This window comes from Phaethon lepturus, unplaced genomic scaffold (assembly GCF_000687285.1).
Source record: "Phaethon lepturus isolate BGI_N335 unplaced genomic scaffold, ASM68728v1 scaffold27179, whole genome shotgun sequence".
Taxonomy (NCBI): domain Eukaryota; kingdom Metazoa; phylum Chordata; class Aves; order Phaethontiformes; family Phaethontidae; genus Phaethon; species Phaethon lepturus.
The window spans coordinates 4,676-20,100 of record NW_010565958.1 but is presented as its reverse complement, the minus strand read 5'-3'; the positions used below and the strand labels follow the sequence as shown (position 1 = coordinate 20,100).

Sequence of the window (15,425 nt, the reverse complement as noted above, 5' to 3'; positions counted from 1 at the left end):
AAAAGCCCATGAGCTCTATAGAAAAAAATTAAGGGATTACTAGATAATGAGGACCTTTCTAAGATTTGTGAGCACTTTTTAGACATAACAGAAACTTTTGATTAATTGGTTAAAAAAATTTTATAGAAATGTTACCAAATATTACCTAATTCTGTGGGATGATTTTACAATTTTTTATTATATTAAGCAGAGCCTTCTTCAGCAAGTGGTTTATTTAAATTTAGAGCACTTTCCCAGCAAGAACGAATTTACCATCAGGGTAGCAGAATCAGGCCCTGTAGTCTGTGCCTGTAGAGCTCAGCTGGATTGTGTCATTGCATTTTATAGAATTTATTTGCAAAACATTCTTATTTATTGAAGTCCTTATTGGTTTGAGTACTAATAACAGCATTGGAGTACAAGCAGAAGAGACAGGACTGACTTTCAGATTCTGTTTTTCTAGTATATCATGCTTACTAGAGTTATTTAGAATAACTTTTTCAGATGCATTATACTAATTATTTTGAAAATGTATTATTTAAACAACACGTTCAATCCCAGCATTTAGGAAAAAACCCATAATTATAGCAATTACAGAAGTAAATTTTAAATCACACGAGTTTCATTCGTGTGATAAATGCATTGAGAGTTTTGCATATTATAGTTAAGCTATGCATGTAATATAACCTTGCTAAATTAAAGAGCAATTACTTGGTTTATCATTGTTTGCCTTAAAAATATCACCATCTTGAAAAAAGGGAAAAGGACTTGTGGGGCAGGACTTTACACACTGACTTTTTGGAGGACTGTTGTTACGAATATCACCTAAGCTCAATGGATAATCAATTAGATCTATGCTTTCTTTGCAGCTCTTTCCAAACACTTTTTTCTCCGAGCCCCGCCATTCTACTCAGCATGCTGCGGTGGGTCCTGTCAGCACCCTGCATCCCCCACTGCTTTTCCAAGTAAGTTTTTATGCTTCATCAGTAATGCTTGAGTTATTCTGTAAACCAAAGCAGCAGGATTTAATGTGTTCTGGAAAACTAATTGGTGATGCAATGGCAGCAGCTAATTCCTTAGTAAAATCACAGCAATCCTATTCAGAGGGTTTCCAAAGATTTATCAAACTTAAGTACACTGAGCAATTGTGAGAGGTTTCTAATGCCATTGAGACACCCAGACAGAGCTAACCTAGGAAAGCTCCTTGTTTTCAGTTTGCTGGAAAAGATTCTTTAAAATCAGTAACTCTTTTAAAAATCAGTGTCAATAAACATTTGCAAATAAGAAAAGAGCTGAAAGATCTTAAAATGGATGCTGCATTTTAAAGTCTGGTAGGGATAAATTATGATTCAGGAAGCCCTAGCATTATTTAAATAAAACAATCATTCTTTTTGTAGCAGTCAAATGCATATACAAGCTTAATTTGTTTTTCTTTTTTTAATTAGAAGTAAAAAAACGAAGAAGTAAGTTGAAGAGAATTTTGGCCAGTATACACTATACGCTCAGGATTCAGACCTGGAACGCACTTCCATTTAATCCAAATCTAAATTTAACCTTGATTGTGAAGTTTGCGTGCCATAGTGTAAGGATGGATTTTCATGCTTTTACATGTTTATGGCTCAGGTATACAAACAGAAGCAGCATTTCCTCAACCTTCAAAACAGAGAAAAAGCACAAATCACATCTCAAATCCGAATGAAAATTGGAGCTTATGCATGCTCTAGCATATACTTTTTTATCACAGTTGCATTCAATCCTTTCCTGACTATGTGCATGTGTTTTATGAATGTTTCAGAAGGGCAGTTGCTAAGTTGAATGATTCCTGACAAGTGAGGCAGCAAATGCTGGCAGTTTAATGAGCTGCAAGTTTCTGAGCACCTCTTTAGGGGGCTGACACTTTCCCACAGAGCGTTTTACATGGCCCTGGCTCTCCCACAATGGCTGACAGCACCATGACCAATCACCACTTTCACTTTACTCATCCACACGCGACCTCACCACAATTTTTCACTGTGCAGATGAACTTTAGGAACCATTTCACACTGAAAAGGCCTGGGCAAGGGTCAGTTGCCCTTTTGTATGGCCATAAAGCAATACTCTATGTGCCAGTCTTTTCTCCTGTCTCACATTCCAAGAGATTTTCTGGACACCATTTAAAGCACTTGACTGAAAAATAAAGCAGTGAATGAAACTGACTTTTATAGACTCATTCTAGCTCATCTTCCCATATAACCCTGTCTACCTGAAAAGGGATTTAGTGGATGAGCTGAGTGTATACAGGGACTTGCTGAATACATAGGCCCATTATCAACTGTGGGGATTGTTTATTAACCAGGACTGATACACTACTATTTTGGAAGTGACCTATTAATTGTCCATTTAACTAGAATGTATTGAATTCAAATGAAAAAATGGAAACCATGACTAAAGCTTTTACTTGCTCCTTCAAGGTGGTCTGTGCCATGAAGGCAAATGAAGATTGTTCCACAGATTAAGAGGACATTTATCACTATATATTAGGATACAAAGGAAAGACTTAAAAAAAACCCAAAACAAAACAAAAATCAAACCAGCAACATAGGAAATAGTTGGTAACAGATTCACATTTATGTCAGCAGAGCACTAAACCTTTTCATGCACATACAGAGAGACAGGCTGCAAACTGACTTATTTCATTTTGGTAGAATTGTTGTAATGTATCGACAACTGCCTATCCCAACGTACTGAAAAATCCTCTAATCCACAAACCAAAATTCAGGTTTTGTGTGAACAGTCAGAATGCACTTTGGAATATGGGGTATTCTTAAAAAAAATTCTCAAGGCTAATCAGTTGGGCATTCATTATCCCAAACACCAGTTTCAAATTTTTTGACTTAGTGACTGTTTGCTAATGCTTGTGAGCATTCTGCACATCATTAAGTTTTGTTTAGTTAATCTTTTAAAATGAGTCACATATTGCGCCTTGGAGTGTGTAGATTCTTTACTATTAAGTTAGTCTAATACAGGTGTTAAGCTGTACCCTACATATTGCCTGTACGGGAATTAATTGGCACCTCAGGGCTCTGGCAGGAGGTTGTTTCTTTGCTGATTGACTGTTAACAACCAGCCAGGCAAGACAAATTTTAAGGGGTCACATAATCTGGCGTCCTCTGTCCTTGGTTGACAACTCCATTGTGGAATGGAGGCCAAGAGGCAAGGACCAACCCTGTTACGCCTCTTCCCTCGCTGGTGTCTCTCATCTCCCATGGTGGGGATGAGAGAAGGTACCAGCTCTTCTGCTGTCAGACTATACCTTCCAGTAAACTTGAGAATGGCTGGTGATTCATCAGAAACTGCTCAGAGGCTACCTGGAAGAAGGTATCTAAATTCACCAAATTCAAGTAAGAAGGAGAGAAAACATGCTTGAGGAAGAAGGGCCAGTGTTTGCCCCCAGCTTCCTGGGCAGGATGGGAGCTCATGGTGGGGGTCATGAGGGGACTATGCACTCCTCAGAGAAATATGAACCTGGGTTCCCTTTGCAGAAACCTCCATTGTGGTATTTTGACTTTTGTTCAGCAGATAGTTTATTCTGGTTTGGATGGAGTCTGACTGTGTCTCACTGTGTCATAAATACCAGGATAGTAACCAGTAGGTTATGATTTTTGTATCTGGTCTCAGATATAATATAGTTTTGAAAATTGAAATACAACTGTATAAATTTAGACTTATTTATACTGTAACATTTTAAATCGTAATAGTCACTTTTTGCCACAGGCTGTTATGGGAGACAAATATAAAGATGGGTTCCTAAAGTGTAGAAAAATTCAAAAAAGGCATGTCTAGCAGAATTCAATGGTCCCTAAATCAGTAAAGTTTGACAGTGGCAGTGTATTTTAGGGAAGGATCATTGTACGCCTGCTCAGCTTCTGATATTCTTCCTCTACTGGTCACAGTGAGGCAGGATACAGGGGTAATGTATGTAATATCAAACCAGTCACATATGCACCACAAAAATATTTAGTCAACTTTGCAAGACATACACATATACACTTCAGTTTCTCACCATTGTACATACACAGTTCTACAATATTCTCAGTATATGTTTGTTTCTCTGTGGGTTTTTAAAGAAACACATAAAGATACACAGAAGTTGAAACGTGGTGTAGCCCCAAGAAACAGTTTGTGAAAGCTGCATCTGGATTTAATTAGTATTTTCAAGAGCATTACATCTATTGAACAAATTTATTTACACCCTCTACCCCTCCCCACTACAGCTGACTAGAATAGATAGAGTTTTTCATGGAAGAATGTGCAATCTTTTAGAAAATCTGCTTTACATGGGAATTTTGCCATTGGCTTTGATATGAAAATGATCCTTGGCAGAAATCAAACAGCAGCACACCTTTGCAGCTGCTGTAACTATAAACTGGGATGGCAATCTTGGCCCATGTACTTGGGAAGGTGGACAACAGGAGGACAGCTTCTATCTGTAGAGTCTAACTTGCATGTGGTGCACACCAAAGCTTCGTGGCTGCCCTCTCACAGAAAGATCGTAGGTGTCAGTGGCTACAGAGCCATGGCACAGGTTCTGAATCGAGGGGCAGCTCTTTCCTGGCCTGCTTGCAACTGCCGTGCAATTATCACATCCAACACCCGGTGACAGGCCCTATTCAGCTGGCCTCTGGTACGGCTCCCTGGGCAAGCCTTTGGGGAAGCTGGGAGTGCTGGAGGCATGCCAAGCCTCACCAGGGACTGCTCCCCATACTCCACATCCTTCTAGGGGAGAGGGAGCATGGGAAAGTACTATGGCTTTAGGCTTTATTGGGTGTGAGGAAGGCAAGAGATTTATCTGGATTTGGATTTTCTGTGCTCTTGTGAAGCCAATGAAGGGACAATACAAATGCTTCTGCTTCTCCACTGCAGCTCTTTCCCCCAGCTTTGAGGCTGTTTTCCAGGGTAGGGTTCCCTCTAGGCATGGATCAAGGGGATGTGATTGGATTCATTGAAAACTGCCTTCCCAGGACTTGCTATGAGATGTCAAAGGATTAGAAACCAGTCTCAAAGGAGTAAGTTCAAGTACTCCCCAAATCCTGTAGTAAAGAAATTGCTGCAGTTTCCAGAATGAGTAAGTGAATGGCCAGGGATTTTCTGAGAAATAGTTCACTCTGAAAGCCTTTCATTAGTAAACAAAACTAAAGAAAGCCTATTTATTGTCCTTGAATCAGTATTACAGACCACTTTTATCTAGTTCTATATTTCACACAAGGAGAAAATAAACTCCTAGGAAAACCGACTGCAGTTTACTCATTGATGATAATATGCAAAGGAAAGTGGAACAGTTTCTCCCTGACTGTATTTGAATTTTACAGTAGCATGAGTTCTGTGTGAATGTTCCTCTATGAACTCATCTGATTTACTTTTTACCATGTCAAGGGGAGACTTTTGACCACTGACAACACCTCTAGATCCAAGTGAGGATTTAGTCCTTAATGAACATGACTGAAGCATTACGACACACTTATAACACCAACAAATCAAAAGTGGGACAGTAGTCTGCTGGCATTGTAATGAACAGCACTTAATATTTCTCTGATATGTGTTAGATATTATGTGAAACTCTCATCCATTTCCACTAGGAGAGGAAAGTGTCCTGCCTCTTCTGACCCAGGAGTCTAACTCCAAAGCCCGGAGAGGTATATTAAGAAGAGCTGTCTTTTCTGAAGACCAGAGGAAAGCTTTGGAGAAAATGTTTCAGAAGCAGAAGTATATCAGTAAAACAGACAGGAAGAAACTGGCCATTAACCTGGGTCTAAAGGAGTCTCAGGTAAGGAATGACAGAACATCTGTGACTTCGTCTTTCTGAGGAGAGATCTTTAAAATGGCTTTGAAGGATGAAAATTGAACAGCCCAGGGGCAGCCGTGAGCTCCTTCACTGAGCAAAGACCTCAGTAAATCAATGGCAGTTTTAACCAAGGAATGCTTGAACAGGTTCCTAGTTTATTTCCTGAAGGTGTAAATTCAAAAGTTGATCGCTCCATTTTCACAGAAAGTGGGAGAAATGTGACCTCTGCATTTCATTTCCATCTCCCATTTTGCTGTCTGACAGAGCCCCTCCAGGAGCTTTGGGGTAGGGAACTATGCTCCATCCCATTGCCTGATAGGCAGTGATCCAGGCAGAAAATAGCAGAGCATAGAGTCCTCCTGCATTCCTGTGAGCACCCTTTGCACTCACAGATGAACAGCTAGTGACAATGCAATCAACAGCAGTGCTCTGAAACAATTCTGCCCCAAGAGACAGGCAACCATCCCTACAGAAACAAATTTAGCTGCACAAGGAAAGAGATCCTTGGAGCTGAGAGAAACTCTAGAAGGAAACATTTTGCAGGTGACCTCCTAAAATGCTCCCACTTCACCTACCAATTCACAATTCATGGGATTTTTCACATGAGTCTGAGTTGGCCTACTGCAGGACCTCAGAGTTTGGCTGAGGGTCCAATACCTCCAGTGAGTGTTCTAACTGAACGAGTATGTTAATGGTGGTGCCGAGTGGCAGTAGCCCAATCTGGAATCTCAGGGCCTTGACCTAGCTGCAGATAAAACCAAAGGAAAAGTACCTGGCTTGAAGAGCACAAAACCTGAAAGAAGCTGGAAAAAATGTTTGTGCGGGCATGTAACAGCAGAAAATGAACACGGTAGCTGCTGGCAGGTGGGATTCTGGGAGTGCTGCAGTAGATGCAGATGTCTACTGTACAGCTGAAAGAGAGTGACAGTGCAATTTTATTTACTTGCATGCAGCAGGAATGAAAGTGCTTGAGATATGCATGGCAGAAGCTGTCTGGGGGGCAGAAAAGCCTGGGAACGGTGATGGGAGCTCTCATCACTTTATCTTGGAGGTTTTCAGAACTTGACAAGACCCTCAACAATTTGATCCAACTTGGCGGCTGGCTCCGCTTTGCACAGGAGGTTAGGTCTTGTGGTCTAGTGGTTCCTTGCAACCTGAATGTCTCTGACTCCATCACAAGCACTGCAACTATAAACAAAAAAAGCAGCACAGTGTAGTGCTTCTCAGTGTGATGAACAGAGCTGTGATCTCTGCAGGATAAACTATTTCAATGAAAATGTGCAATTACAGTCACCAATGCACTGCCTAAAATTTTCCCAATATGTAGTCAAATTCCTAATATTACAATTATTTCCTTGAGTTTTTCTTCTGTGTTCTTGATATTCAAGAGAGCCTGGGGGAGTAAAAAAAAAGGAATGATGCATAGATAACAACTACGACTACAGGAAAATAATTTCATTATATTGATAGACCAGATGATATCCATGTCTTTTTAATTTTTTTTCCTCATGAAAGGAACAGCAGTAACTGTGAAGGTTACTTCTTCAATTTGCTCACCAGTTGTGCTGGTCAGAGGTACCTGCCATCTAAGGCAATTATTCTCAAACCTTTGACATCATAGCCCCTTTGTCTTCATATCAAGTACCTGAATACTAGAACTAAATGCACAATTTAAAGGAAAATAGAACACATCAGGATAATTTGATTGATCAATCCCCCCTCCATTTCTTCTGTTTATGAAAAAACGGTTCCTAGATGTGTATTTCCCCAGGCTTTTCCCTGCATTTCATAAAGGCCTTTGAACACTTGTGATCAAGCTTTGCAAACTCAAAGTTTTTGAAAAATTGATTTTACCTCAAAAACACGTGGAGTCTGGACAGCTCCTGGAAAACTGTAGTCAGGCAGACAAAATGTCTTTAAATCCTCACTACTGTGTCAAATACCACAACAGACATTTTGAAGCTATATGGCCAAGCTGGTTTTAGCTATGCTTGTGAATGGGACAGTCAATAGTTCTTAGAGCTGCTTTTAAATAGAAAAGTTCTTAAATAGAAAAGCTATCACATCACCAGTAATATCATTTAGTTTTGTTAATGATGATGCTAATTTACTCTGAGAATCCTTTTCTGTCTAGAAGGATGTTGCTATAGGAAATTGCTCTATCCCTAGCCACTGGGCTGTCCTTTTTCCAGTCTAAGCCAAATAACCACATGTTTGAGGTGATGAAAGTCAAGGAGTATTTGGCCCAGCTGTAGTGGGAAAATCTTCAGATAATGTCAATCAGTCAGCTTCGCTAGATCTACTCTAACAATGAATAAGGAAGGAATATTAAACTAAGGGGATGTAAAGAAAAAAAAAACTTTGTTAGGGCAAAGTTGTTTAAAGAAAAGAATGATAATGAACTCTCATTAACTTGCAAACAGGTGAAAATTTGGTTTCAGAATCGAAGGATGAAATGGCGAAACTCCAAAGAAAAAGAAGTACTTTCAAACAGGTGCCTCCAAGAAGAAGGTCTTCAGGAGAACTACCTCTCACGATCCGCCATGAATTTTACCTCCCCGTGCCCATCTGTGTGGGAAGTGTCTCAGGAGCAGGCAAGTCCAAGGTGGAGGGAGAATTCTCCAGGAAATTCTGAAAGACTGACTAGTACACAACCACCTCCAAGAGCAAATTCATCGCAAAGCCCACTGTATTTCTGTCCTGGCCAAGACACTGCAAATAAGGCAGTTACATCATCAGCCTAAGGAAATAGGGGCAGTTTGTAAATTGAGTGGAGAGCACAGGCTTTGAATGAGCAGTCTTGTAAGACTAACAATATTTGGACATTGTAAAGCTAACTAGTTCATGCCTTATAAATTTGCTAAAGCCTAACACCATTAAAATGACAAACAACTAATGATTTAAGAAGTATTCTTCAATACTCGGTCTTTTCTTGTGTCTTTTCCAGTCTTGCACTGACCTTAAAAGTGAAATAGGAACTGATGGTAAGTAAAATGAAGTGAAGACCATGAAGCTGAAGTTGTGCTCTGATTTATACATTTGCGCTGTGTACAATATTCATTAAAAACACACTGATAGAGAATCACTTTTATCTCTCATTGCAGTCAGACCAATTAATTCCTTTTGTGCACGAGATAAGAATAAACCTGTTTGTTTCCCTCAAGGTAGTAAGTTGCTTTGAGTTCTTTTTGAAATTCATTATTGAAATAGGTTCATATTAGATAAACATAAACATTTTTAGTATGTTTTCTCCATCTGTCCTCACCTAGATCAATATTCAGTTAGTTTTATTAGACAGCTGATAACCCTAGTAAAGTATGCAACAGTAAAAGATAACCAACCAATCCTATAAAATAGTCTGTGTTTAAATCACTTTGATTTGAATGTGTATTGGGAAATGCAATTCACCAGCTCCTATCTTTTTTCCTATGGATGAACCTTCCAGCATTCTTAACTCTGAATTTCAGTGGCTTTCGTCAGACTGTTAGTGCAATCTCTTGTAATCTCTTCTGTATTTCAAAACTGTAATGGTGATATGCAGAACTGTAGCCCAAATGCACTAAGCAACAGAACTATTATTGGAAAAACTGCCACTACAGCTGTCTCAGAGAAGTACTTAAGGAGATGGCATACCACAGTAGCCTTATTCCTGATTTATTCCTATTTAAACTGGTGCCAATAAGTACACATTAGTGTATGTCTGTATCAGAGACAGGACAATATTCTGTATACTACAAGTAGCCTGAAATATTATAATAATATTATTAAAACTGCTTTATTTAAAATGATTTGCTTGCTTCATCCACTTTAAGGAAATCACTCTATGAATTTAAGGGTTTTTTTTTTTGCAAGGCTTTGTCACTCAAAACAGGAGCAAAACTTTCTTTATCATACATTTATGGATACCTTTGAGAAGAAAGACTAAAGGTATTTTATGTTACAAGCAAAACCTTTTGGAGAATGTTATGGTTTGTTTTATAGGGACTATTTAATTTCTGGCAGATTCATATATTTTACAGTCAAAAGAGATGATTATGATAATCTAGTCTGGCTTTCCTTATCATGCATGCCATGAATGTTTCTAATTATTCTTGCCTTGAGCTCCAGAGCTTTTTGAACTATGTTGTACATCTTTCAAAAAGCCATACAATTGTTACTTAACATTTTACCTTTTGGTAGATGATTTACTATTCCCCTTGTTACATTGTGTTATCTGGGAGGTGAGGTTTAGATACATCTGCAGCTAAAAAACTTGAGATTGCAGTGATGAAGCTTGTATCATAAACTTCATGCATGATCAGGTGAGTTTTGTATCCTGCCTTGTGCACGTCCTGCCTTCTAAGCGGTCAGCTGTGCAGTCCTAGGCTTGCACTATATGTCGTTCTGTGCATGTAATTTCCTATGCTTGTTTTAAAGAAAAAAGAAATGACAGAAAAATTCAGAAGTCATTTCTTCCTGTGGTTACAAATCCTCATTAGTGTAAGCTGCCTAGATACCTACCCTCAGAAGGCACTTGAACATGTTTAGTATGCCATGCATTACATGCCATTCAGTAATGTGGGAAGTTTATTCCTGTCCTGCAGTTCAAAATCCCAGAACCAACTCATAGGTTGCCTAAAACCTTTAGTGATGGATGGACAGATTGTGTACATGTACATGGGGATGAATTTACTTTCTGCTTGTCCTGTTGAAGTCGTAGTCCTGCCCTGTTTGACTAGCTCCTACCTCAAGGACTGGCAAGTGTTGGTGGCCCAGATTCTTCTGAAGTGGCATTTCCTAGTGTCTGCCTACAATGAAAGGCATGCAGGTATTTCCAAATTACCGTCAAATTATGAAGTGGAGGTACATGTGTGTTGGGGTATTCATTAGTGCTTCCCATTTTGGAGGAAATCAGTGTACAGTGGGGGTCATTTAGAGTTTCCCATCTCGACTTTCAGGGAAAGGGAGTCTTCACAGCTACTCATATTCTTTTACTGCAAGTCAGTTGAGCGTCAGTGTTAGAAGCAACGCTTACGGCAAGGGGAGATGGGATTCAAAGTGCCCCCCTGGGATATTCTTTCAGTTGATGGTGTTGCAAGCACCGAATATGAACTGCTGTCAAAACTGAGCTGATGTGCTAAACAGAATACAGCTGAAGGATATCTCACTGAGGCAAAGATCAAGCAAGGTTCATGCAGAATTGGTTTCACAGTTATTATATGTGTTTTAAATTGAGCAGGTTCTGGTTTCACTGTAGTCTATTAAAACTTGCATCATTTCATGGCCTTCCAAATCTCCTAACACCTCCTACCAGTATTCTTATTCCACAGCTAGAATAAAGTTTCAACAGGCCAGATAAAACATTCTTTACTTGAAAATGCTGATCAAGCTTTCTTAAAAACCCTAAAAGTATACATGTGAATTTTGAATTATACCTAAAATAGTCTGAGTCAATTAGTCAAAATGTATTTAGGCCCATGACACATACAACCTTGGTTCCTCTCATTTTAAGCTGTTTAAAGAAGTTTCCCTTTCAGTCCATACTGTGAAAACTTGGTGAGAAAGAGCACCCAGTATGAATACAAAAATATTATACAGTTACAGTGCCAGTCTTTTCTGTGTGAAGGATCACGTAGCAAGTATTAGTTTTCTTCAAATAATGTATGCATACTAGTTATAAAAGAACAAAGCACAAATTATACGCAAAATCCCCAGCAGGTTTTGGACGTCTTTCACGAGAGGCACACTGCAGAAGTGTAGGGCATAGAATGCGTCTGGTGTTACGGAGTGATGCGATGATAGTTACACATGTCATCTCACAGTTAAAACCAGCAACATATCACTTGGACTTCAAATACATGACCTGGGGGATGACCTTCCAGCATGGCTGTAGGGTATCTATCCGAGGTATTTCCTATGTGTGGCATTTTGAGACTGTAGTTCCAAGCTGTAGAATATTATGAAGGACATTTGTTGGGATCCCGGGGCTGGGCAGAGTTCAGGTACCTCAAATTCCAAATGGCAACGAATAAAACCACCTCTTCAGAGGCCATTAACAATGCCGATACTTATACTTGCTGGGCACCTCTCTGTTTAGTCTGGCAACTTATCAGTGCTAATGTAATGCAGAATACAACAGGGAAAGGGAGAAAGGGCTGAGACTCGCTTTGTTACCTGAGCTGCAGATTCCCATGCCCTCAGGCTGTGCTGCTGACGGAGGGATCTTGCTGCACAACTGAGCAGCCTCACGAAACTTTTCTCACCCCACCTATTGGAGATCCTCCAGGTGGGTCTGAATGTGGATCTTGAAAGTCTGTTCTTAAGGTCAGGCACTCCAAGGAGCTTCTCTGATACCTAACAAGAAGGTGCTGATTTCCATTTCTACATCTGGCTCTTGGTCCTTTAAAAGGTATCACAAATGATGCAGGTTATGCCGGTCTACATCAGGCACAGCCACAGTCATGTTTTACTGTGTGTAAACAACCGTGAGACTGTGAACATGAGAGGCCAGCTAGCTCCTCCACAGACCTCATATAACATCGCCAAAAGCTGGATTTGCTGACTGCACCTTTGTCAGCACTTACTTACACTTTGGTTGTACAGATTTCTTGTAGAAAATAATTTTCTAAAGGTTCTCTTGTTTTTATTGATTCTTTGCCAAACAGGAATTAATTGTTACGATCTGCTTAGGAGAACAGGACTGCTTTAAGGCACAAAACTGCATTACTAACTTCAGTGTCAGAACAATAGTACAACGGTCAAATGTCACTCCTGAGCTGCAGTAATACATCAGATTTGTTTTATCCACTGTGATTTACTGGTACTGGGTTTTAAATACCAGTTGCCATCACTGTAGGCACACAGCTCCTCTGATGAATATATGTTCCACAGTCAAAAGACCGACATAAATTAAGTACATTCACATGCTTCAGCACCCTCTCACCAACAAGGGCGTTACTGATTGTCACAAACTAGAAGGGAAGACAAACCAATTTCAAGCAAGTTAGCTGTAAATTCAGTGCCCTAAGAAAGGCCTGGAGAGAAATTGGGGCTCAATTAACTTGAGACTTAGTTTTGGATGATGGGGAGACCAAAAGGCCCCTGCAGAGAAAGGTGCACAGTGAACGGAATTGCCTTTGACTATAGAAGGCTTCAATGATCTGCTTCTAAGTTACATGCCTGGTGACTGCTGCTGTGTAAGATACACCGAGGTACATAAGCTTGGATCTGAGATGCTCCCCATGTGGGCTCGCACCTAAATGAGCTGCCAGAAAACAGCAACTCCCACTCCTTGGTTTCCTATGGATACTGGTTGCATTTCTAAGCAATGAAGCCGGCCATGGTGGATGGGGATGTCACAAGGCAACATCTCAACAGTGATCCTCCTGTACTTGCCCAAACACACAGACATCTCGCCTTTTGTAGACATCCAGCCCTTGAGAAATTCTTAAGTTTTTCCAAGTAATTTTTTTCTTTGCATGTCAACATTTGAATGTGATATGAGGTAGCTGAAAGTTAATGTGTATCATTCAAAGTCTGTTTCCTTTTGTTTCTGCTTTGCTATCATGTGCTTTTAGATAAGAGTTAAACTACAAGTCTCTCTTGTGACATCTGTCACTTAATCTATCATGCAAACGTCACCACGTATCACATTCACTCTAAATTTAAGATGCACTATCAATCAAAGCCATTTAGCACATTATGAAAGAAACAAAATGAATTTTCAGCCACTGAGAGTGTCTCCATCACATCCTTCATCATCCTGAAAAAAATGGTAAAGTTATGACAAGAAAATCTCTAGCATACAAAGGCAACTTCTAATAACTAAAAAAGTGAATTGGACTATACAAAAATGTCAATATTCTGGGGCTATCCTGCAACACTTCATGTAATAAGGTCTGAAAAAAAATTAAGATATATAAAAATATCTTTTATATCAAATTTAATTCTTAAATTTGTTTGGCTGACAAGGAAAGTTATTGGAAACATGTTGTTCCACAAACTGAAATTACACCATGACTTACCTATAGCATACATGGTTACAGATTGTTGCACGAGCCCAGCGCTTAACTGGAAGACCATCCTGATTTTCTGATGTTCCATTAATTTTCACACTTGTTTCTCTTAATATTCACAGAGAAAAATGATACATTCTTAAACTCCAAAGCATTTTATTGTAGTGCACAATTTTACGTTTTCAAATATTCCTGACGAGTTTCGCTGCTGTCTTGGAGAGAAATCCTGCAGGAGATGAAGTAGTCCCCTGTGTAAAAAAACAACCACCACTGGTATTTCTATTTGAGGCATTGGTGGCCATAGAGAAAAACATGCCCTTTTCAGCCAACTGCTCAGTTGTTTTCTCAATCAAAAGAGGAAGCAAGGCAATGTCGACGGAAGGAAGGAAGGCTTTTGTTTTACCAACGCACCTCGCTTCAGCCAAAGACAAATCTTGAAATGTAACACCAACGAGTACGAATGGCTGCGGGTAACACATCGGTGCACTGTTGTTCCTCCTGTGGCACCGCTTCCTCATTTCCTCTGTTCTTTTATTTCTCTACAGCAAAACGTTCCCAGGGTTTTGCTTGTTGAAGGAGATCAGAATTATTTTTATGATCTGCTCCATTTGCAACACGTTTTCCACCTGACCCTCAACCACAACCCCTGGGCTGTCTTCCCTACTGTGGAAGTTCCTGGTAGCCATTACGGTTGATTTCTGAGTCACCTTGCAACTCATTCTGAGAGCCACCAATTCCCCCACCCGTGGGGCCATGGCCACTGCCTGCAGGGTCATGGCCACCACCTGCAGGGACATGGCCACCACACACAGGAACAGGGCAACCTCCCACCTTTGGGGCCACAGCCACCACCAGCCCACGGGGGCATGGCCACCAGTTACCCATGGGGGCCACGTCCCGCCCTTGGGGCACAGTGTGGCAGCCCTGGCCGGGGTCCTCGGGGGACGGGGTGGGATGGGACAGGGCGGACACTGCTGGTCCTGGAGGGAGCGTCCTTCTGTCCGCCTCGTTTGGCCCGGTAACCCCTCCTGTGTCTGTCACCTTTCCTGTCCGCAACGCCGGCTCTGCCGGGGTGTAGAGGGATTACACCCTAACACCGTTTTTCTCCTTAATGAATGCACACTTGCCCCGTTTCAGCATTTCAGAGACAGGAATAATCCCTTGCTGGCCCAGGAGACACACGTCAGCGTGCTGCTGCGCTCCGGGGCTGCGGCTGCACTGGGTGACGGGCTGGATGCTACAACCATTAATCACTGCTACATCACTACTACACCTTCAGTGACAGCCGCAGGCAGAGTGGGCAACCCAATCTGGGTCTGTCTGTTTGCCCGCAGGAGCCTTCCTCTACTCAATGTGGAGCTGTGTTTTGTTTCTAGAATGTCTTCAAAATTTGCGCATGAATGCTGCTATTTTGTTACGTGTTTGTAGTATCTTACTGCTCGAGGAATTGCAGCTAGTAACTTCTTCAGGGCAGGCACCATATAACCCGTTGCATTTCTGCCACACCTGGTGCAGCAGGGACCAGGTAGGAATTGTGAACACTCACAGCTTCTAGCAGAGAAAGTACATCAGCTGTCTTAGATATCTGAGGATATCAGCAGTTATGGAGGTGTAACTGAAAAGGTTGTTCC

The 15,425-nt window shown here is 40.7% G+C and overlaps 1 protein-coding gene across 1 annotated transcript; it reads left to right on the top strand.

Moving 5' to 3' along the window:
* The first annotated feature begins 851 nt into the window (after positions 1–851).
* Positions 852–8,693, top strand: DBX2 (developing brain homeobox 2). The gene is made up of 3 exons (XM_010295342.1): positions 852–944; positions 5,595–5,782; positions 8,224–8,693. Exons 2-3 carry the CDS (start codon positions 5,705–5,707, stop codon positions 8,542–8,544), a joined length of 399 nt encoding a protein of 132 aa, XP_010293644.1. The 5' UTR covers positions 852–944; positions 5,595–5,704; the 3' UTR covers positions 8,545–8,693.
* Positions 8,694–15,425: the final 6,732 nt, after the last annotated feature.